This window comes from Cavia porcellus, unplaced genomic scaffold, assembly GCF_034190915.1.
Source record: "Cavia porcellus strain 051 isolate PalLab524CR breed Dunkin Hartley unplaced genomic scaffold, mCavPor4.1 scaffold_7, whole genome shotgun sequence".
NCBI classification, from domain to species: domain Eukaryota; kingdom Metazoa; phylum Chordata; class Mammalia; order Rodentia; family Caviidae; genus Cavia; species Cavia porcellus.
In genome coordinates this window covers 44484015-44507025 of record NW_026947490.1, presented here as the reverse complement: position 1 = coordinate 44507025, position 23011 = coordinate 44484015, and the positions used below count along the sequence as shown (strand labels likewise).

Here is a 23011-nt window from a genome sequence, read left to right as displayed (position 1 = left end):
CACATACAAATACCTACAAATTCTTCCCCACAATGTGAAAATAAAAAACACAATACTGTTTTTAAATTCTTTTACAAAGTCAAGGAATCCCTAATACCAATATACCACAAGAATGTGTTTAGAAAAAAATGAAGACAGATAAATAACACTAAGCAAAATATTCACAGATTGAATACACATATATAAATTATGAAGAAAGATATACAACTCGCAAATACAGAATTTTGTTTTCTCAGTTGAAAAAATATAACTCAGCAAATTAACAGAATAAAACATATAAAACACATTGTCAACCCCAAGAAAAATACCAAACACATATCCTGATAAGGGATAAAACCTGGGCACATGTTTTTTATTTATAAAAATCTCAAAATATAATAACATGTGTTTCTTTTGTTAACATACATTGTGAGTCAGTGTACAACAAATTCAGTCTTTGACATGATCAAAAACAGTGGATATGCACAATGCTGTAAGAGCATTGACTCCTGGATTCATGATCCAAAATTCTAGACATCCTGGAACTAATGCAAACTCACAAAAATGAGACAGTGAGAGATCACAAGATATCCTCATATGACCTGTAAAAATATAAAACCAAAAATATATGAATAAATATCTCAAAATAAAAGGTATTGATAAATATACATTCAGAGAAACATTATGCAATAGAATCAGCCAAAGTGTCCAAAAATGAATAATGGATACATGAAAGATGGTGTATGTCCATGCAATGGACAATTATAGGTAGAAGGGAAATTCTCACATAGGCTAGAAAATGTATGAAATGAGAACACAAGGCTATGTGAAAGATACCACACAAGAAAACAAAAATGTGGTGTGATCCTCCAATTTGAGCCACCTGGAACAGTAAAACTCACAGAGGTGATAAGTAGAATGATTGTTATCAGGCACAAAAAATGAGGAGTTGTTAAACGAGAAAGTGGGGTCTGCTTTGCAAAAGGAAAGTACTGGAGATGGAAGATGGTAATGGTTCCAAAAATGTATGAATGTACTTAACAGAAACAATTGGCAAAAATTTTAACTCTTTGTATTTTAAAGAGAATTTATGAGTTTGCTTTACACAAGGGATTAAAGTTAACAGGTGAACACCTGGGGAAAGATGAAGACAAATGTCCTGTTATTAGGTAAAAGGCAGAAAAGATAGCAAACTGTATGGAAAAAAGTATTTAAAAAAATAAAAACTTACCAGCGCCTATAAAACCATAATACAAATAAGACCAAAATAATCAAACAAGGTACTAGTACTGCCAAAATGATCCAGCCAATGGAGATGGAGTGTCCTGGAAGGTGAGAAAGAGGCCAGAGAATGTCATATCAAATCATAAACACACATGACTGCACTCCTTCCTTAGTCTTCATATGTGTGTTTCATTCTCTAAAACTCCTCCTTTCCACCTCTCCTTCCCACAACTAAACCTCTCTTCTCATTATCACACCCTCACTTCCTCACTTCATTTAACCCTTGTACTGTCTCCCATTTCCAGTCTGAGCCCCATCTTTTCTCACCCCAGTGGAGGATGATGTCCTGTCCTTCTAGACTGCTGTGTTTCACTCGGCAAGACAGCCCAGCAGCTTCCTCAGCTGCCACATCCAGGGTCACTTGGAGATACCATGTTTCATCAGCATTGGGCAGGACGTCTCCTTTTTGAGTTTCAGGTAGCTCCTGCTCACCCCGCATCCACATCACCCACACAGGCTTCGGATAGAAGCCAGACACATGGCACACCAGCTGCAGAAGACCAGGCCCAGGGCTGAGTCCTTGGGACACCAGGCCTCAGGTTTCACTGAGACAGAAGTGGGCAACAAGAGTGTCATGTTATAACTCAAGCCCAGAACACTTGGCTCAGAAACATACAGCTTTGGGCCTTGCTTCTTCTATACTTTTAGAGTGAGTTCAGTTATTGAGCAAGCCCTTCTAGTACCATTCGACTTACAATTAAAGAAAGTGACACAAGTGAAACAGAACAACACTAACCTTGCTTCTGTATTTCTGGCTTCCCTGACTCTAGGACACCAAACAGATACCTGACACATGTTATTGTGAGGAGATTTTCCACAATATCACAGATTCCTTTGTACTGTAATATTAATGAACAGAATTTCTGAGCCCTGATGCCACCTTCTGGGGCAGGCCAACATGTCAAATTCTTAATACTCAGGAAATCCAGTCCCTCTAAAGCTACCCTCAGGAATAAATCAATGCTTCCTCCAGAATTCAGCTCACAGCCTGCGATGCCCTGGAACTCAGGGGATCTGTGGAGAAGAAAAACAGAGAGGTGTTAACACCAGTAAAGAAAAACAAAGAGATGGGCAGAACTAAAATCACTGCAGCACTTTAGAAAGCTTCAGTAAATGGCATCAGAAAGTGGTATGCATGTCATGAAGGCAGGGTAAAATGTATAAAGAGATAAAGATGAGAGAAGAGTTGCAAAGGAAAAGAAGGTACAAGTGAGCATAAGTAAAACATTCCAGGATGAATCACCAGGTAATCAGAAAAGCAAAGAAAGGGAAGAGAAGGTGAAAACAATGAATGAGAGAAGGAATTTATATCACAGAGACACGGTATGGGAAAGTAAGGTGCAAGTTCACATAAGACAATCCTGGGATTGGTCAAGAAATGGAGCCCTTAATCTATCAAAGATGAGTGCAGAGGCAGCATATTCAGGAATACATTGTGGAATATGGAACATGAGAAGTAACTTCTCTAAAAAGAGCAGTTGAGAGAAGGTGGAAGGACAAAAGATGTCCATGGCCTGAAGCAAGAGAGGATAGAACACTTGAAAAACTCCTGCCCCTCAATCTTAAAAGTATGCTCACATTGCAAGTGGAAATCACTCATACGTTCCTGGATTTCTCTGACGAATCCCAACATGTAGACTTGAAATAGCTCTTCCAACTCCAAAATTTCATGATTGCTGAAGTCTCCTTTAGCCCAGGGTTTCTTAAATATGATAGTGCCTGTGTTGCCGTCAAAGCTAACAAGCTCCATATTTCCCAACCAGCCTGAGCATCGACTTTGTGCCATGCTATGGTTGAAAAAGGACGAGATTTGGATGCCATGGAAAAAAGTTGGTCCCTGTAAGGCTGTGAAAAAAGGAACCATAAAGTGGTGAAAAGAAAGAAAGAGCAAGAAAGAAAGACAAAAAACTCTGAATCTGTAGAAAACATGAGATCTGACCCATCTGAGAGTCCCAGAGCCTCAAGTTCCAGCCCCAACCTCCAGAATGGTAGAAGAGGCCTGGAGGCTTTAGTACTCAGAACCTCAGTGCCTCCTGGTGAGCACAGCCTGCCTTTATCAAATCCCATGCACCATAGTCAGGAGCTGCCAGAGCTCCTCTTACCTTTCTGAGTGTTACCAGCTGGGAAGAGAAATGCAAGCAATGCCAGTATCAGGAGCAGCATTTCACTGAGAGAGATCTTCTTTACCTCAGTTGGTGTTTGATCTCAGTTTAACAACTCTTTTATGCTCTGTACTTCATAGTAGTGACTTTCTATTTTAACCGACAATCTCTTCCTCATGGAAATTTTGTGTGAGTGAATCATTTGCCTCCCACTCTCCAGTTTCTCCTACTCCATCTTTCATTTCCCCTGTGGTCCTGACTTCCAGACTGACTCTTGTCTCCCTGAGTCCTAGTTTCTCTCCCTGTCCTCAGCTTTCTTCATGTGAGCTCAGAAAATCCCTGTGTGGCTAGAAAGTTCTCTCCACTTGCATAAGCCATTATTGACAGATCTAGATGAGCAAAAAATTCTAAATACCTGCTCCATCTCTGTCCAGCGTCTTCCTGGGAATATATTCATCATTTATCCACCCAAATGAGCATCTCTCCATCACTTGTCCTGTCCTCTTTGTTGTCCCATTACTTCTTTCTAGTGTTCTTTGTCTCCACTTTCCTATTTCATCATTGTCTAGGTCGGCAAGTCCCAGGTTTCTGCATCTGGTTTTCCATTTTCATATTTTGGCTTCCACTTTAACACTCTGTATAATGTCCGATTGTGACAATAAAATTAGTCAAGGCACATAAGTCTAGAGGAAAATATAGTAGATATCACATAGATTAAAATCCTGAACAACTCAAAATATGGAAAAAATATGTCTCTTATTCTAGCTTACTTTTTAACAAGACTGTATCTTTTTTAATAAATAGAGGGTATTGACACTAGAATGCCTTCAATCAAGTAATTTGTGGTCTTTTTTTTTTTTTTTTGGTGTTTTTGAGAGTGCTATGCAGTTCAAGTGGACCTTAAGTTCACATTATAACACCGGTAGGTCTCAAACTCACAGTAATCCTTCTACCTCAGCCTCAGAGTTCTGGGACTACAGGATTGTACCACCAGGCCAGAATATTTTTATTTATTTTGTTTTGTTTGATACTGGGAATCAAACTCATAACCTTGCACTTGCCAGTAGAGTGCTGTGCTACTGAGCTACATACTTAGCCTTAATCTAATAATTTTAAACCTGTACAAAAATTCCAGTGGAATGAGGAGCATTACAGTATACAGTACTCTCATACCAATCAACACCTAGAAAACTATCAAAATGTGCAAAGAGTTTCTGTTATTAAAACCATGGTAAAATGCTGTTTTAAAATATTGTTAATACAGTATTTAATACCATATTAAAATATTGCTTGTATGCGGTTACTTGTTGCTGTTTTCTTCATGTCTAATGCTATACACTTCAGCGTTTACATGGATTCTTTTATTCAACTTTCTGGATCCTTAAACCCTCTACAAACTTTCAAAAGGAACAAATACACCATGAATGAATGAGGAGCAAGGAAAGAATGAGCCTAGAGTGATAAGAACCTTGTTTTCAATTTTTTATATATGGATATGCAGTTTCCCCAGGATTATTTGAGGAGAAAACTTTCTTTTCTCAAATATACATTTTGGGAAATCTTGTTGAGATGGCTGTAGATGCACAGGTTTTCTTCTAGATATTAATTCTCCTTACTGGTATAATATTTATGTGTTAATGTGGCCTCTGCCTGATAAACTTTCATTTTGTTTTCATGTCAAGTTGCATAAAGATTTTGAATTGCCTTTCATGAACTTAATGTAAATATTATATATAAAAAAGAATCTAAGGAAAAGATAGAAACTACAAAGACCTCACTTCACAAGATGGTGAACAAAACATCACAAATCTAAGGAAAAGGTAGAAACCACAAAAATTATTTGAAAAAATTTATTTCTATTTTTTATTACAGTAAATATAATACTAATTTTCTCACAATGCTTGGTCAATTCCTTTTATTGGTGAGGTCTGGGTCTCCCTCTTCTACTTTCAAAAATCTGAATGAAAATTAAAGATATCTCATGAGCTGTCATAAATTCGAATGTTGTGAATGTTAATTCCAGTCCAACCAAACCAGCACTGTGAACATGAGTGAGCTCTGATAGCAACAACATAAGGCTAAGAGAGAACCAAATGAAACATAAAACTACAGACAAATAATCAAGGCAATGTAAAAAGGTTTTATATTTTCAGTTTCTATAAAAGGAGAAATAGATTTTAGACTGTCTCTAGCAACTTAATCAAAGTTCTGCTTGGACATGTGAGAGAATAGAGATTTTAGTAATTTGCTACATATCAAGCAACTTGAGCTTAACACAGATATTCAAAGGAGTTAAATCTGACACATGAAAGGAAGGAGGATTAGAGTATTTCCAGAAATATGTAGAGGTAAAGGTGAGAAAAATCATAGACAAAAAAAGGAGGCTTAAGAATTAACAGCATGTTCCTTTTCTTTATTTTGTGAAATCAACGTATTGAAACATTTTTGGATCCAAGGAAAGATTTTATTTTGAATTCTATATACAGGGCTAAGAAAAATAAGGATCATGAAGCATGCATGCACCCTTGTAGACAATTTGAAAAGACAAATCTAAGCTAACCCGAAACAGTGAATTGGAGAGACAGACAACAGGAAGTATGTGGAAGCTTTATTGATATTCATTCGTATGTTAGCAAATAATTTTCTGAGCCTGAATAAACACAGAAACAAATACTAGAATCAAACATGACAAACACTACAATTTATAATCCTAACAAAATTAATTTATACTGTAGAATTCTGAGTAGAAAATACTGGCACTTGCTGTTTTTATGATGTCTTCACTTCAAGTACTCTTAAGCTATGAAATTTTAAATAATAAATATTTTTGAGATAAGTAAAATTCTAGGAACAATACCATTGCATCTCTGTATTAAGTCAAAGTCAGAGGAAACCTAGCCACAGTGTCACTCCTGTGTTAAGGAAACACCCAGCATGATGAGAAACTTCTCTTTTATTCATGCCTTACCAATATTTCCACAAGGCATTTTAGGTGGAGGAAAGAACCAAGTATATTTTGACAAGCAATCAGAGATGTTTATCCTAAGACATTAGCACCTATCTTGTCTTATTATGACCTTGACTATTTTAAAATATATATTTATAATACAATTGAAAAATATGAGCTGTGCTCAATAGAGTTGGCTTAAATTACCTTACGTTTTTCCCGGAAGAAATGTAGTAATGAAGGATATTATGTATACCAGTTATTAACTCTATTATGTGGGCTAAAAATGCACAATGAGTGATGCCACATTCTCTACTACTGAAAATAAATACATTATCATTTATTGTACATGAAAGTTTCTCATTGCCTCCTAGAAAATCCAGAACAGATCTCTGGACATCAAAGTATATATCTTCTACCAGTATTCCAAGAGTTCATCACATCAGACTCTATTTTTTAGATGACAGATAGAGACAAGGCAGAGGCTGTCAGTTGTCATCCACATGATTTTTTTTTCGTCATACATCTTTTATTTTGGATAGGATTCCGCAGTGTATTCCATACAATGTAGATTCACATGCAAGAACAAATCTTAATACAGTCATGACACCAAAGACATAACACATAACAAGTAGACTCAGTGCTCCATATGACACTAGTGACATAAGGCAGTAATAACAGGCAGGTAATACAGTCACCCTGGAATAGATGCTAAATATATACATGGGATGCTCCAGGGTTTAGTGCAATCCAAGGGACACATAACTTAGAGCCAAAAAACAGCAGAGGGATAGAGATTCTGAGGCCTCTCTCAGGGTGTTGCAGGGTGACATTATGGTTTCTCCTCAGGGCCAAGTTTTGCCAATTTGAACCACATTTCTGTAACTCATGCCAGCATTGTTTTCACTTTAATCATCCCTTTCTTGGTTTTAAGCTCAGCTCAGGGTACTAATTCATTTAAGTTATGGTTTCTGTCTGAATGTTTCCCAAAGACTCATGCAGTCAGGGAGAAAGGCAAGATTTTAGAAGCAGCTGAATCTATAGTATATGATTGGTTCATTGTCTAGTGCTAACATTAAGAGTAAGAGTGCTACATCCACCTTAGGCAAATAACTGCATTACAATATAAGTGAGGAAAGAAGGCTTGTCTCTTACCATTTTTGGTATTGTTGCTTTTATTGTTTTCTGCTACTATGCATTGTTGTCCCTCTATGATATTACCCTGCCTTGAATCAGCTGATTATGTACTGAAACATTTATAAACCATGAGCTAAATTAACCTTTCCTCCATTAATTTTAAACTTCCAATATTTTGTCTCAGCAATGAGAAAAATGTAACTAAAATGATTCAATAGGTCATGAAGATAAAGATCAATGAAGAAACACATGGCACTTAATGTCAGAAAAGCGACTGCCCATCAAAACTTGAAGGGCATCATTTGCGATTAGTAATAAATTGGTACCAAAATATGAGCTTGAGGGTGAACAAAACTTCACATGAAGACTGGTAATCCTCTCTCAATGAAAGGGCACAAGACACAGGGCCATTTGTGCATTAATAAAGGTTTTGTGAGAATATAGGTAAAAACAAATACATTGACCTCTGTTTCTTTAGAGAATTCAATAAAAAATATAATAATTATCCTAAAACTTGCCTTAACAGCAAATAATTAAGTTATCTCAGTTGATGCAGAAAATTATGAAAATATGAAAAATGCCCCCAATTTTTAATTAAATGTCAACCTATTAAGTGTAACGGGAAATTTATTCAACAGAATAAATGTTGTCCATGAAAATTTCAAAGCTAACTTCATAATAAATGAAAGATAACATAAAACATATTTTGTACATCTGATACAAGATGAGAATTCACAATCTTATCACTCCTATGTTAAGGAGTGGAAGGACTTCAAAAGTAATCAACCAATAAAAGCAAATATGGTCAAAGACATAAATCTGAAAACACAGTAAAATTGTTACTGTTTTATGATGACATGAACACACAGAAATAAAGCCCCAAATTATAATACTAATAAATGAACTTAGGAAACTTGTACAATGTAAAATCAGCCAGTAAAATGAGTATTTCTGAATACATAATAGCCTTCTGTTTACCATAGATTTACAGGAGTTAAACTGTACTTCAAATTTTGTTATTACTAACTGTAATATTTTAGCCAGGATGACCTACATATTATAAATTTTTTTCTTCTCCACAATGACCAGATAGTAACACTATGCAATCATAATCATCACCACAGCCAACATCAAAAGATTGGGAGCTAAATAATGTTTGCATCTTTACAAATGGGGAAGATAGGTTCTTGGACTAGTTACGAAGAAGCACCTACATCTGAAGGACATTCATGGAGAAGAGACATCTTCTAGAGAAGCATCAATACTAATGATGAAGTTACATAGCATAAGAAATTGGCAAGCATATACATGGAAAATAAATTAAATAATAAAGAGAAAACAGGAAACAAAATGCAAAGAAAAATCAAACTCCAGACCTCCATCCCACTGAGGACAAGCCAAAAACTAAATGAGATAGATGAAATTGGAGATCAAAGAACTAAATTTTCTGAAATCATAGTAACAAGTGAAAAGAGAAGTGCAAAAGTCTATAGAGAAAATAATCTCTCAGGTAGAAAAAAATGATGTTTAAAATCAAAGATATTTGACTATACACAGATAAAACAATAAATGACCTTTAAAAATGATGCAAACAAAAATTTCTTAACATTAGAAATAAATGGAATCCAAGAATCAGATTCAGCCTGAAATCCAAGCGATTAAAACATCCATTAAAAGTATGCATAACAGATTGAACAAAGAGGATACAATTTCAGAGCTTGAAAACAGAATTGTATAAGTGATCATGAAAAAAAAATGGTCAAGATCAAGGGACTATTTCAAAGCATTCCAACAGTTAAAAGATGAAGCAAAGAAAAGTAACATAAAATTGATTGAGGTCAATCAAAAAGCTGGAGGCAGCACAATGACCATAAAAATACTGTTAACAGAAAGAATGGCAGAAAAATTCCCAAGTATGGATAAAGTATTTGGCATATAAATAAATGAAGTATATGAAACTAAAAACAACTGTGAGCAAAATAAAACGAAACCAGATATATAATACTCAATATGGCAGAATTTCAGTGTAAGAACAGAATACTAAAATGTGTTAGAGAAAGGAAAGCTTATGAGAATCATGGCAGGTATCTAAAAGTAAATCCTCAAGTAAAGAGAGCTTATAAAGAATTATTTCAAGTCCTGAGGAAAAAACAAAAACAAATTCCAAACCAAATTGATGTACCCTGCAAAACTATTTTTCAAAATTAATGGATTTATTTCCATGACCAAAAAAGAGGAAAAATTTCTGACCAAAAAACATACTCACAAAGAGTAATGAAAAATATTCTAGACAGACTTAAAAGTTTCCACAATTTCAAGGATAAAATCAGGTACAGCAAGCATCTGAATAGAAAGGAAAAGCAGGGAACCTACAGCAGGAAAATAATATGAAAAGGACAAACCATTGTGTATCACTTACAAATGTCAATGTAAATGACTTCAATTCATCAATCAAAAGAAATAGACTGGAAGAACAGATCAAGAAAAGTGATTCAAAAATATTCTGTGTATAAGAAATATATTTAACTCAAAAAGAAATTCATAGATTAAAAGTCGAAGTTGGGAAAGCAAACTTCTAGGAACCCAGACAAAAACAGGGGCAGCTATAATGTTTACAGACAATGTAAACTTCAAACCAAGAATAATTAAAATACATAAAGCAGTTCACTACAAATTTGTTGGGGAAAAACTTCAACAGGAAGAGCTAAGAATCATAAATATGTATACAACAAATATTGGACCACTCAACTATATTGGTATGCATAAAAATTAAGCAGTAACATGATTGTAACAGTAAACTTCAAACCCCCATTGTTAAAAAGACATAGATCATCTAGAAAAAAATTCAGCACACAAATACCAGAATTGATCCAAATTTGTGAATAAATGAACTTAGTAGATGTTTCCATTGTCCCACCCAACATCATTAGAATACATATTCTCAGTTTCACATAGGACATTCTCTGAAATAGACAATATACCATGTTACAGAATATGTATAAATAAATGTAAAGGAAATAAAATTATCCCATGAATACTGTATGATCATAATGCAATGAAATTGGAAATTCATGCAATAGGATACTGCAAAAACTCTATAAACATGTAGAAATTAAATAACACCCTCCTAAATAACCAATGGGTCACAGATGAAAAAAGAAGAAATTAAATAACATCTACAATTAATTGAGAATGAAGATATAACATACTGAAAATGTACTGGGGATGTACTGGAAGCAACCCTAAGGGGGAAATTTATAGCAGTGTATTCTTATATCAGGAAACAAGAAGTAGCACAAATAAACAATCTAAAGTTACACTGTAAGCTTCTAGAAAAAGAAGAGCAACAAAAACTCAAAGCCTATGTATGGGAGGAAATTATAAAGTTCTCAGGAGAAATTTATACAATATACATCAAGAAAAGAATACAAAAAATTATTAATTAAATAACTGATTCTTTGAGTAAATAAAACCGATAAACTCTTGTCTAACTTCATCAAAAAGGGAAAGAAAAGGTGTAAAATCATACACTGAGAAATTAAAAGGGTACAATCACTGCAGAGCCTGTGGAAAGTAAGGTCATCAATGTCTAATTTAAAAATCTTTACTCTCTCAAGATGGAAAACACAGAATAAATGGAAAGATACTTATATACATACAGATTACCAACAATACAGCAGACATTAACTCTGATACCAAAATCAGAGAAAGATCCAATTGAAAAAGAGAACTACTGACCATTATTAACAGGATCAAGGACAAAATCACATGAGCATCTCAACAGAAGCAGAAAAATCTTTTCAATAAAGTCCAATATTCATGCATGATAAAAACCTTAGGGAAAATTAGAATAGAGCACGTTTTCCTCAATTTGATGAAAGCTGTCTATGAGAAACAAACAGCAGATATCATTTTAAATGGACAAAATCTCATAGCTTTCACTTAAAATCAGGAAGAAGACAAGGATGTCCACTATCACCACTCCTATTCAATACAGTTCTGGAAACATAAGCCAGAAGAATTAGGCAAGACAGAGAAATAAAAGGAATAATCACTAAAAAGGAAGGAACTAAACTAACATTATTCACAGAAGACATGCTACTCTCCATAGAAGACCCAACAAACTCCAAATAAAGACTTCTAGATTTGATAAGATTTTCAATAACATAATTGTATACAAAGTTAACACTGAAAAATGAATACCATTCCAGTACACAAACAACAAACTACTGAGTGACAAAATAGAGAAACTACACTCATCATAATAGCATCCAAAAACTGTAAAACTTGTGAATCAATCTAACAAAGGAATTAAGTCATATATATTTTGAAAATTATAGTACTATGGAAAAGTACATCAAAAAGACTATCAGAAAATGGAAAGATGACACTTTATCCCAGATAGGAAGAACCAACATAGTGAAAATGACACTTTTACAATTCTTGTACAGATTTAATGCAATACTAATTAAAATAATATTCGTATACCACAAAACAAGAGAAAGCATTCCCAAACTTCATCTGTTAATAAAAGAGCCTAAAGTAGCAAAGAATATGTTGGGAAACAAAAGCAAGACAAGAGGCATCAAAATCTCCAATTTGAAATTATGCTACAAAGCTACTATGACAAAATCTTCATGGTCCTGGCAATAAAACAGACCTAAAGAATAGTAGAACAAGTTAGAAGATTCAGACTCAATGGCAAATGCACTCAGACAACTTATCTTTAACAAAGAGACTAAGCATGTTCACTGGTGCTAGAAAAACTGGATTTCCATATGTTGGAAATTAAAACTAGGAACACTTCTGTCACCACACCCTAAGCTAAAATCAAAATACACCCAAGATTTAAATATTAAAACACAAACACTAAACCTACTGGAAGAGATAATTGGTAGAAATCTTGCAGACATAGATGCATAGATATAAATGTAAAGAGTTCATGAATAAAACCCAGCTTACTGGAAAGACTTCAAATAATCACCAACTGGATTCTCATCTTATATAAAACAGTTTTGCAAAGCAAAAGAAAACCACAAATGGAGGAGAGAGGCTACCCACACCACGAAAAAAATTTAGCCAATAGTCCTAAGACAAAAGACTTCTATCTAGAACATAAAAAGTATTGAAAAAATGTCCCCCCAAATTCAAAAACATGCTAAAAAATGAGCATCTCACATGAATACTCTCTTATGAAGAAGTACAAATAGTACATTTTTTTAAATGTTCAACAAATCCAGTCATTCAAGTGATGCAAACTATAAGAACACTGTGCTTCCATCTCACCCTGGGAAGAATGACTATCAATAAGAAATCAACCATTAACAAATTCCGCCGGTGCTTTAGGGTAAACAGGTACTCCTCTGCACTGTTACTAAGAGTGTACATGGATGCAATCACTGTGGAAATCAGAATGGAGATTCCTCAGGTATCTAAAATTATAGGTCATAGTTATCCCAGTTGTTCCCCTTCTGGATATTTTCCCAGAAGTGTGGAAAATATAATACCATAGTGATATATGTGCAACAACGTATATAGCAGAAAATTTTCTAATAATTTAATATTGGAAACCAGCCAAAATGCCCATCAACTGAGAAATGAATAAAAAATGCATGGCACTTTTATACAATGGAGGGCTAGTCAACAAAAAAGATATACTCGAGACTTTTATAAGTAAATGGATTCAACTTGAAACTATGTTCTTAAGTAAATCAATTCAGACTGTCATGTGTAAACCACATTTTTCTTGCTATGAGAACTTTATCAGTATGGTCTCAAGCATTTGCTTATAAAGCCTTCAATGTGATCATTCTTTATAACTGAGTAGTACTGTATTGTATAAAAATTCCATACTTTTTTATCAATTCCTCAATTGATGAGCATTTAAGTTGTTTCCAAGATCTGTCTATTACAAATTGTGCTGCTATAAACATATATGCACATATATCATTGTGATATGATTTTTCTATTCTTATGGATTCTATATATCCAGAAGTGGAATAACTGGGTTAAATAGGACTTCCAATCTCGGCCTACTCTATGTGTTCAGATTTCTGCCTACTTTGTCATCCAGCAGATTGAGTTTTTCTGTTTTAATATTTAGATATTTGATACATTTTGACTTTGGTTAGTGCCTGGTGATAACTATGGATCTAGTTTTAGTTTTTGGCATGTGGAGAGCCACTTTTTCCAGGACCACTTGATAAAGAAGTTATCTTTCTTCCAGTGAATTTGTTTGTCCCCTTTGTCAAAGATAAGGCAGCTGAATGTGTTTGCAGTTGCAGTAAGTCTTTTCTAATAAATGCCATTGATCTTCAGTTCTGTTTTTTTTTTCAGTACCATGCTGATTTTATTACAGTAACTTTGCAGTATAACATCAAGTCAGGGATTGTGATGCCTGCTGCCTTGCTTTTTGTCATTCAGAATTGTCTTTGCTATTCTAGGTCTCTTCTGGTTCCTGGTGAATTTTAGTAATGATTTCTCTAGATTTGTGAGGTATGCTGGTGACATTTTGACTGGAATTGCATTACATCTATATAGAAAATTTGGAAGAATCAGCATTTTCAAATTATTTGTTCTCCCTATGCATGAATAAGGAATATTTTTCCATTTCCTGAGATCTACATCAATTTCTTTTTTCATTGTACTATAATTTTCACTGATTAGATCTTTTACTTCTTTTGTTGGAATGATGGTATTTAATTTTTTGGATGCTATTGTGGAGGGTGTGGTTTCTTATTTCCCTCTCAGTGATTTATTTTGTTTGTATATTGGCATGTTATTGATTTTTGAGTGTGGAAATTGTATCCAGCTACATTGCTCAATTTAGTTATTATACCTAGAATTCTTTCAATTGAATATTGTGGGTCTTCTATGTAGAGTATCATGTCATTGCAAATCATGGTAACTTAACTTCCTCTTTTCCAGTCTTTGCTCATTTTATGTGTCTCTCTTGTCTATTTTCTCTGCCTAGTATTACCAGCACTACATTGAATAAGCATGGTGATACTTGACATCCTTCCTTTGTTCCTGATTTTAGAGTAAAAGTGTTCCATTCTTGGCCATTTAATAGGATGCCAACTGTTGGTTTGTCTTAGATGGCTTTTACCATATTGAGGTAAAGACTATTCAGAGTTTCTGTAGGGTTTATATCATTAATGAGTGTTGTACCTTTTCATAGCTTTTTCTGCATCTATAGAAATGATAATGTGATTCTTATTTCTGGCCCTACTGATTTAGTGGATTACATTTAATGATATGTGTATGTTGAACCATCACTGCATTCTGGAGATAAATCCCACTTGGTCATGGTGTATAATCTTGATGATTTGCTGAATTCTGTTTTCCAATATTTTATTGGAAATTTTTGCATCCATTTGCATTATGGAGATTGCCTAGTAGTTCTATTTTTGGTTGAGTCTTTCTCTGGTTTTGGTATCTGAGTAATACTTGCTCCCAGGACTGAGTTAGGGAGAGTTGCTTCTCTCAGTTACATTGAATAGTATGAGGAGTGTAAGCATTAAATCTCCACTCAACTGGGGAACCTCCCTGCAGTAGGGATAGATATTCTCAACCCAAGAAACAATTGAGAACTTGCATTCAGGTTCCATAAGGGAATATAGGAAAATGACAAAATAAGCAAACTGCAGTATCAAACCTCCACAACATCCCAAACAAGCCTAGGAGACATGGACGTAAAAGAAAATGTAAGCCATACATGTAAAACCCCTGAAATGATAGCAAACGAAGTAAAGAAACACATCCAGGAAGCTGTAACTATCTTAGATCAGAAATACCTTGTAGGTAAAAGAAGAAATGACCAATGGAATGAAAGAAATGCTGTACACATATAAAGAAGATAGTTTAAAAAATTGAGGAACACTGAAAAAAGATGGAAACCTTCAATGAACAATACAGGAAAGAAACAGAATGTGTGAAACACATTCAGAGAGATATACAGGAAATTTTAAATATTCCATCCAAAACAAGCAAAAATGCCTCAATGAAGGTGAAGATAGACTTTTAGATCTTAAAGACAATTATGCAGCTAGTGAACAGGAAAGATCTTTTAAAAATAACAATGAATCAGGAAACAAGTCAACAGCTGCAAGATGGTGCAAAGAAAAACAATATAGGATTGATAGGTATAAATAAAAAATGACCACACTAAAGATGTGAAGAGGCTATTTACAGAAGTAACAGATGAAAATTTCCCAAACACAAGAATGGAAACTGAAATAGGGATAAGTGAAGCATATAGAATTCCAAATAGCCATCACCAAAATAAAACTATACACAGACATATAATAATTAACATCCTAGAAATTCAACATAGTAACAAAATAATAAAAGCTGTGAAAGTGAAGAGACAGATCACTTTTAAGGGAAATCCTATCTGAATCACAGCAGACTTCTCAGCACAAACAATGAACTCAAGAAAATCATGGGGTGAAGTTTTTTTTTTTTTTTAGTCAGTATCGGAGATCAAACTCACAATCACCTGCTTGCAACACAGGTGCTTATGCTGCTGAGCTAAATCTCCATCCCCTGGGGTGAAGTTTTTCAGAACCTAAATGAAAATGACTGCCAACCAAGATTGAAATCCCTGAAAAATTGTTTTTTGAAATTGATGGAGAAATAAAATACTTTTACAACCAAGAACAGCTGAAAAATTTTATGACCACCAAACTAATCCTGCAAAGAATACTGAAGAACACAGACACAGGAAAAAGTAAACATAGTCCTAGAAATGTTACCTTGAGAAATTACAGAAGAGAAAAAAAATAAAAGCAGTAAGGATAGGAAGTAAATAAGCTAAATTATCAATTGTGGATGACATGATACTCCACAAAAAAGACCAAAACTATTCCACAGAAGGACTTAGAGATTCAGTAAACAAAAGTATTGTAAGTGTATACAAAATCAAAATTCATATTTCAATAAAAATAATAAAATTGATAAGTTCAAGCAAAAAAAGTTCTCACAGAGAAATTTGAAAAACAGCACCCTTCAAAATAGCATACAAATCTTACATATGTATATGACTCAATATACAAAAAGGAAGTAAAAGATCTACACAGTGAAAATTACAGTATCCTGAAAAGGAGATTGAGGAGGATATAAGAAAATGAAAAGATATTCCTTGTTGGTGGACTCTGGAGTTCTAAGAAACAGACAAGTGCCATCAGTTTCAGAGGCTGTGTGGCCTGGAGTGAGTGCCCCACACTTTCCCCTGAGTCTAGCTACTTTGGGACCCTCACTCAGTCCTGGACAGGAAACTTCACAGCTTATGCGTGCACTGGACCAGTGCAGTGGGTAATGAGCACGCCTGAAATGGCCTCCCCGCTCCCAGCCATGCTTGCAAATTCTAAGTTCTAAGCAAGTAAGTAAACACCATCAGTTCCAGAGGATGGGAAGCCTACAGTGAGTGCCCTGCACTTTTCCTGTGATCTGGCCCACCGATCCATCTGTGGGGTATACCTGGAGGGGGAACAAGGATGAAATAAAACAGGGGGAGACCAAGAGAGATTGAAGCAAGTCGAGAGAATCTGATCAAGCCTCGTTTATTCAGGAAGTGATCACATCTTTTATAGACCAAGGGCGGGCTGGTGGGACAGGAAGAGGCTACCGGGATGAATACAACAGAGTCATCGTCACGTCCGGGTATGTGATGTAACCAGGAGAGGCTTATGGTTAATGTAGGCAGACGCATTATGTGCCCATACAATGGAGAGGCAGGGAGGCAGCAATGGGGCTGTTGCACTGCTCCCTACACCCCTGAGTCCAGATAGTTTGTGAGCCTCACTCAGTCCTGGACAGAGAACTTCGTGGCATCTAGGTGCACTGGACCAGTGCAGCAGGTCACAAGCAGGCCTCCAATGGCCTCCCTGCTCCCAGCCATGCTTGGCAGACTCTGGAGTTCTAAGCAAGTGGGTGCCATCAGTTCCAGAGCCTGGGATGCAGCTGCCCTGCCCCACCAACAAAGACCCTCTCTAAATCTGGGGAAAGGGGTGGCCAGAGCCCCAGAAAATGAGGGCATAGAAGAGGATTTCCAACAGACCCTGAGGAAGCCTTAGAATAATGCTTGAAACCCTTGAAACACAGAAATATAGGAAAATGACAAAATGAAAGACCAAATTACAGTCTAAAACCTCCAACCCATCCCAAGAAACTTTAGGAGCTCTGTACATAGAAGAAAATATGTGCCATACACCTCAAATATCGGATATAATACCAACTGAAATAAACAAGCAACGCTGGAAAGCTTTAAAGGAATTCAAATTATAAATAATCTTCCAGGTAAAAGAAGAAATGATAAAAAAATAAGGAGATGCTAAACATATCTAAAGAAGACACAGTTAAAAAATTGGAAGAACTAAACAAAAAGATTGAATCTCTGGATTGGCAATATAAGAAACAAACAGAATACATAAATCAGATGCAAAAAGACATACAGGAAATCAAAAATTCCATTGAAAGCTGTAAAAATCGCCTCAAAGAAAGTGAAGATAGAATTTCAGACCTCGAAGACAAGGTTCCAGCTAGTGAACAGGAAAGATCTTTGAAAAATAACAATGAATCAGGAAAGCAACTTCATGAAGACACAAATAAAAAAAACATAAGATTAGTAGGGATAAATGAAAAAGAAGGGGACAACATAAAGGATATCAAGAGGATATTTAGAGAAGTAATGGCTGAAAAATTCCCAAATATGAGATCAGAAACTGACATCAGGATCAGTGAAACATATAGAAATCCAAATACTCATAACCAGAATAAAACCACAGGGGGACTTCCAGGAGAAATGGGGATAAATAACAGCAGCTATGAAGGCTTTCTGAGATACGCAGCTTAGAATCCAGGAATGGTGTGGTGTGAGGAGTCCTAAGAAAGGGGAGGTATACCATCCTAACCCAGGAACGAACTAAGCTGAGAGAAAGCAACTGGAAAATCATCCCATGCTATAATAGGAACAGATAAAATCTCAATGCTGAAGACACGTATCTAAAGAAGACACAGTTAAAAAATTTGAGGAGATAAAAAAAAGGTAGAATCCCTGGATGAAAAATATAAGAAAGAAACAGAATATATAAAGCAAATGCAAAAAGATATACAGGAAATCAAAAACCTCCATCAAAAGTTGTAAAAACCACCTCAATGAATGTGAAGATACAATTTCAGACCTTGAAGACAAGATTGCAGCCAGTGAACAGGAAAGGAAAGATCTTTTAAAAATAACAAGAAATCAGGAAATAACAATTCAACACCTGCAAGATGACGCAGAGAGAAACAACATAAGATTAACAGGGATAAATGAAAAAGAAGGGAACAACATAAAGAATGTCAAGAGGATATTTAGAGAAGTAATAGCTGAAAATTTCCCAAGCATGAGATTAGAAACATATCAAGATCAATGAAGCATATAAAACTCCAAATAACCATAACTAAAATAAAACTACATCCAGACACATATCAATGGCCATCCCAGAAATTGAACAAAAGAATAAAATATTAAAAGCTGTAAGAGAGAAAAGTCAGATCACCTATAAAGGGAAACCTATCAGAATCACAGCAGACTTCTCAGCACAAACAATAAAGTCAAGAAGAGCATGGAGTGAAGTATTTCAGATTCTAAAGGAAAATGATGTCCAACCTAGGCAGACATATCCTGCAAAACTGTCCTTCAAAAGCAATGGAGAAATAAGACACTTCCGTGACAAAGAACAGCTCAAAAACTGCATGATCACCAAGACAAGCCTGAAAAGAATACTAAAAGACAGCCTAGATGCATCTAGGAAAAAACCACTAAACAAAGCATACAGTTAAACAGTACCAAAATACAAAGATGCAACAGCAGAAATAACATGTCAACAATAAACCAATATATAACAGTTATAACCATTAATGTAAATGGTCTCAATGCACCAATTAAAAGAAACAGACTGGCAGAATGGATCAAGAAACAAAATCCAACCATATGTTGTCTACAAGAAACCCATCTAACCCAAAAGGATACCCACAGACTGAAAGTCAAAGGATGGAAAACAATACTTCATACAACAGGAACCCCAAATAAAGCGGGGGTGGCTATTCTGTTTGCAGACAATGTGAACTTCAAGCCAATAATGATCAGAAGGGATAAAGAAGGGCACTACATACTGGTTAGGGGAAAACTGCAAGAGGAAGAGATAACTATCTTAAATATATATGTACCAAATTCCAGAGCACACAGTTATATAAAACAAGTACTAACAGAAATGAAAACCAACTTAACAGTGACAAATCTAACAGGAGATCAACACACCATTGACACCAATGGCCAGATCAAGCAGACAGAAAATCAACAAAGAAATAAAAACTGAATCACACCTGTGAACAAATGGACTTAACACACATATACAGAGTATTCCACCCAACAACAGAATACACATTTTTCTTAGCAGTGCATGGGTCATTTTCTAAAATAGACCATATATTAATTCACAGAACATATCTAAATAAATGCAAAAGGGTTGAACTCATCCCTTGACTGCTACTGGACCATAACATTATGAAATTAGAAATTAATGATAAAAGATACTACAAAATTCCCACAAACACATGGAAACTGAATAAAACACTCGAGTAATCAGTGGGTCACAGAGGAAATCAAAGAAGAAATTAAACACTATATATAAGAAAAGGAAAACACAAATACAACTTACCAGAATCTGTGGGATGCAAAGAAAGCTGTCCTCAGAGGTAAATTTATTGCACTGAGTTGACACATCAGGAAAACAGAATGAATACAAATAAATAACCTGATGTTACACCTCAAACATCTAGAAAAAGAAGAGCAAGTCAAGCCCAAAGCCAAAAGAAGAAAAGAAAGTATAAAAATCAGAGCAGAAATCAATGCAATAGAGACTTAAAAAAATCCAAAAAATCAATGAATCAAAGAGTTGGTTATTTGAAAGAATAAATAAAATTGATAAGCCCCTACCCAGCCTTATTTTAAAAAGGGAAGAAAAATCTCAAATTGATGCAATAAGGAATGAAAGAGGAGAAGTCACTATGGACCCTACAGAAATACAGAAACTCATCGACACCTATTTTGAAAAACTATACTCCCAAAGGTTTGATAACACAAAGGAAATGAATAGATTCCTAGAAGCATACAAAGTACCAAAGCTAGGTCATGAAGATGTAAAATTACTGAATGACCCAATTTCTATTAATGAAATCGAAAATGTAATTAAATCCTCACCTACAAAGAAGAGCCCAGGGCCAGACGGATTCACTGCAGAATTCTACAAGAAATACAAAGAAGACCTAATGCCAACACGCCTCAAACTCTTCAATGAAATTGAAAGGGAAGCAATACTTCCTAAGTCATTCCTGGAAGCAAATATAACTCTAGTACCAAAACCTGAGAAAGACCCAACTAAAAAAGAGAACTACAGACCAATCTTCCTAATGAACAAATATGCAAAAATCCTCAATAAAATATTGGCAAATAGGATGCAGCAAATCATCAAGAAGATCATACACCAAGACCAAGTGGGATTCATTCCAGGCATGCAGGCATGGTTCAATATACATAAATCAATAAATGTAATACACCATATCAGTAGAGCCAAAAGTAAGAACCACATGATCATTTCTATAGATGCAGAAAAAGCTTTTGATAAGGTCCAACATTCATTGATGATAAGAACTCTGCAGAAAATTGGAATAGATGGTCTTTACTTCAATAAAATAAAGGTCATCTATGACAAACCAACAGCCAATATCATAGTAAATGGCCAAAAATTGAAGGTCTTTATTTTAAAATCAGGCACAAGACAAGGATGTCCCTTATCACCACTCCTATTTAATATAGTACTGGAAATACTGGCCAGAGCAATTAGACAAGAGAGAGAAATAAAAGGGGTAAAGATAGGAAAAGAAGAAGTTAAATTGTCATTATTTGCAGATGACATGATACTCTATGTAGAAGATCCCCAAAACTCTATTGAAAGACCACTAGATATAATAAATAAATTTAGTAATGTAGCTGGCTATAAAATCAGAACTCAAAAGTCAATAGCATTCCTGTACACTAAAAACAAAGTCACAGAAAGAGAAATAAGAGAAGACAAACTCTTCACACTAGCAAGCAAAAAAATGAAGTATCTAGGAATTACTCTCATGAAAGAACTGAAAGACCTGTACAGGAAAAATGATAATACACTGGAAAATGAAATTGGTCTCATAAAATGGAAAAACATCCCTTGCTCATGGATAGGAAGAATAAATATTGTGAAAATGGCCATTCTCCCAAAACTTTTATACAGGTTCAATGCAATCCCGATAAAAATACCATCAACATACCTCATAGAACTCGAGAAATCATTCCTAAAATTCATCTGGAGTAAGAAGAGACCTAGAATACCAAGGACAGTTCTAAGCAGCAAAGGCAAGCCAGGAGGTATCACAATCCCTGACTTGAAATTATACTATAAAGCAACAGTAGTAAAATCAACATGGTACTGGAACCAAAACAGAGCTGAAGATCAGTGGAATTGATTAGAAGATACAACCACAACTACAAACACACTCAACCACCTTATCTTCGATAAAGGGGCCAAACATGTTCACTGGGAGAACGAAAGTCTCTTTAATAAATGGTGCTGGAAAAACTGGCTCTCCATATGTCAAAAACTAAAACTAGACCCATGGCTATCACCATGTACTAAATTAAAATCTAAATGGGTCAAAGATCTAAATATTAAAACAGAAACACTAAATCTATTGGAAGACAAATTGGGTAAAAATCTTAAAGTTATAGGAGTAGGTAGAGAATTCATGAACAGGACTCAAACCACATGGGAAATACTTCCCAGAATCAATAACTGGGATAACCTCTTATTAAAAAGCTTCTGCACGTCAAAAGAAGTCTCCAGCATGGTGAGAAGAAAACCTACAAACTGGGAAAAAAATCTTAGTGAACTGCCCCTCAGACAAAGGGCTTCTGTCTAAAATATATAAAGAATTAAAACAAATCAGACCCCCAAAATTCAAAGATCCAATCCAAAAATGGGCATCTGAGATGAATAAACAATTCTCAGATGAAGAAATACAAGTGCCAAATAAATATATGAAAAAATGTTCATCATCATTGGTCATTAGAGAAATGCAAATCAAAACCACACTGAGATTTCATCTCACTCCTGAAAGAATGACCAAGATCAAGAAAACCACCAACAACAAATGCTGGAGAGGCTGTGGGGAAAAAGGAACTCTCCTGCACTGTTGGTGGGAGTGTAGACTAGTGCAACCATTGTGGAGGTCAGTCTGCAGATTTCTTAGAAAACTAGGACTGGAAGCCCCATATGACCCAGCTATACCACTTCTAGAAATATTCCCAGAAGAACTGAAAGCATCATACCACAGTGATATATGTACACCCTTGTTTATAGCAGCACAATTTCTAATAGCCAGATCTTGGAAATACCTAAGTGTTCCTCGACTGAAGAATGGATAAAAAAAGTTGTGGTATTTTTATACAATGGAGTACTACTCAGCTATAAAGAATGACCAC

At 35.2% G+C, this 23011-nt stretch overlaps 1 protein-coding gene across 1 annotated transcript in view; it reads right to left on the bottom strand.

Moving 5' to 3' along the window:
• Nucleotides 1–299: 299 nt before the first annotated feature.
• The window catches only part of LOC100732191 (T-cell surface glycoprotein CD1b1-like), a 29893-nt gene continuing 7181 nt past the window's right edge, over nucleotides 300–23011 (bottom strand). The window contains 4 exon segments of the mRNA XM_063254055.1: nucleotides 300–1304; nucleotides 1531–1791; nucleotides 1794–1808; nucleotides 2000–2251. Coding sequence (XP_063110125.1) covers nucleotides 1207–1304; nucleotides 1531–1791; nucleotides 1794–1808; nucleotides 2000–2251 — 626 coding nt within the window. The 3' untranslated portion in view covers nucleotides 300–1206.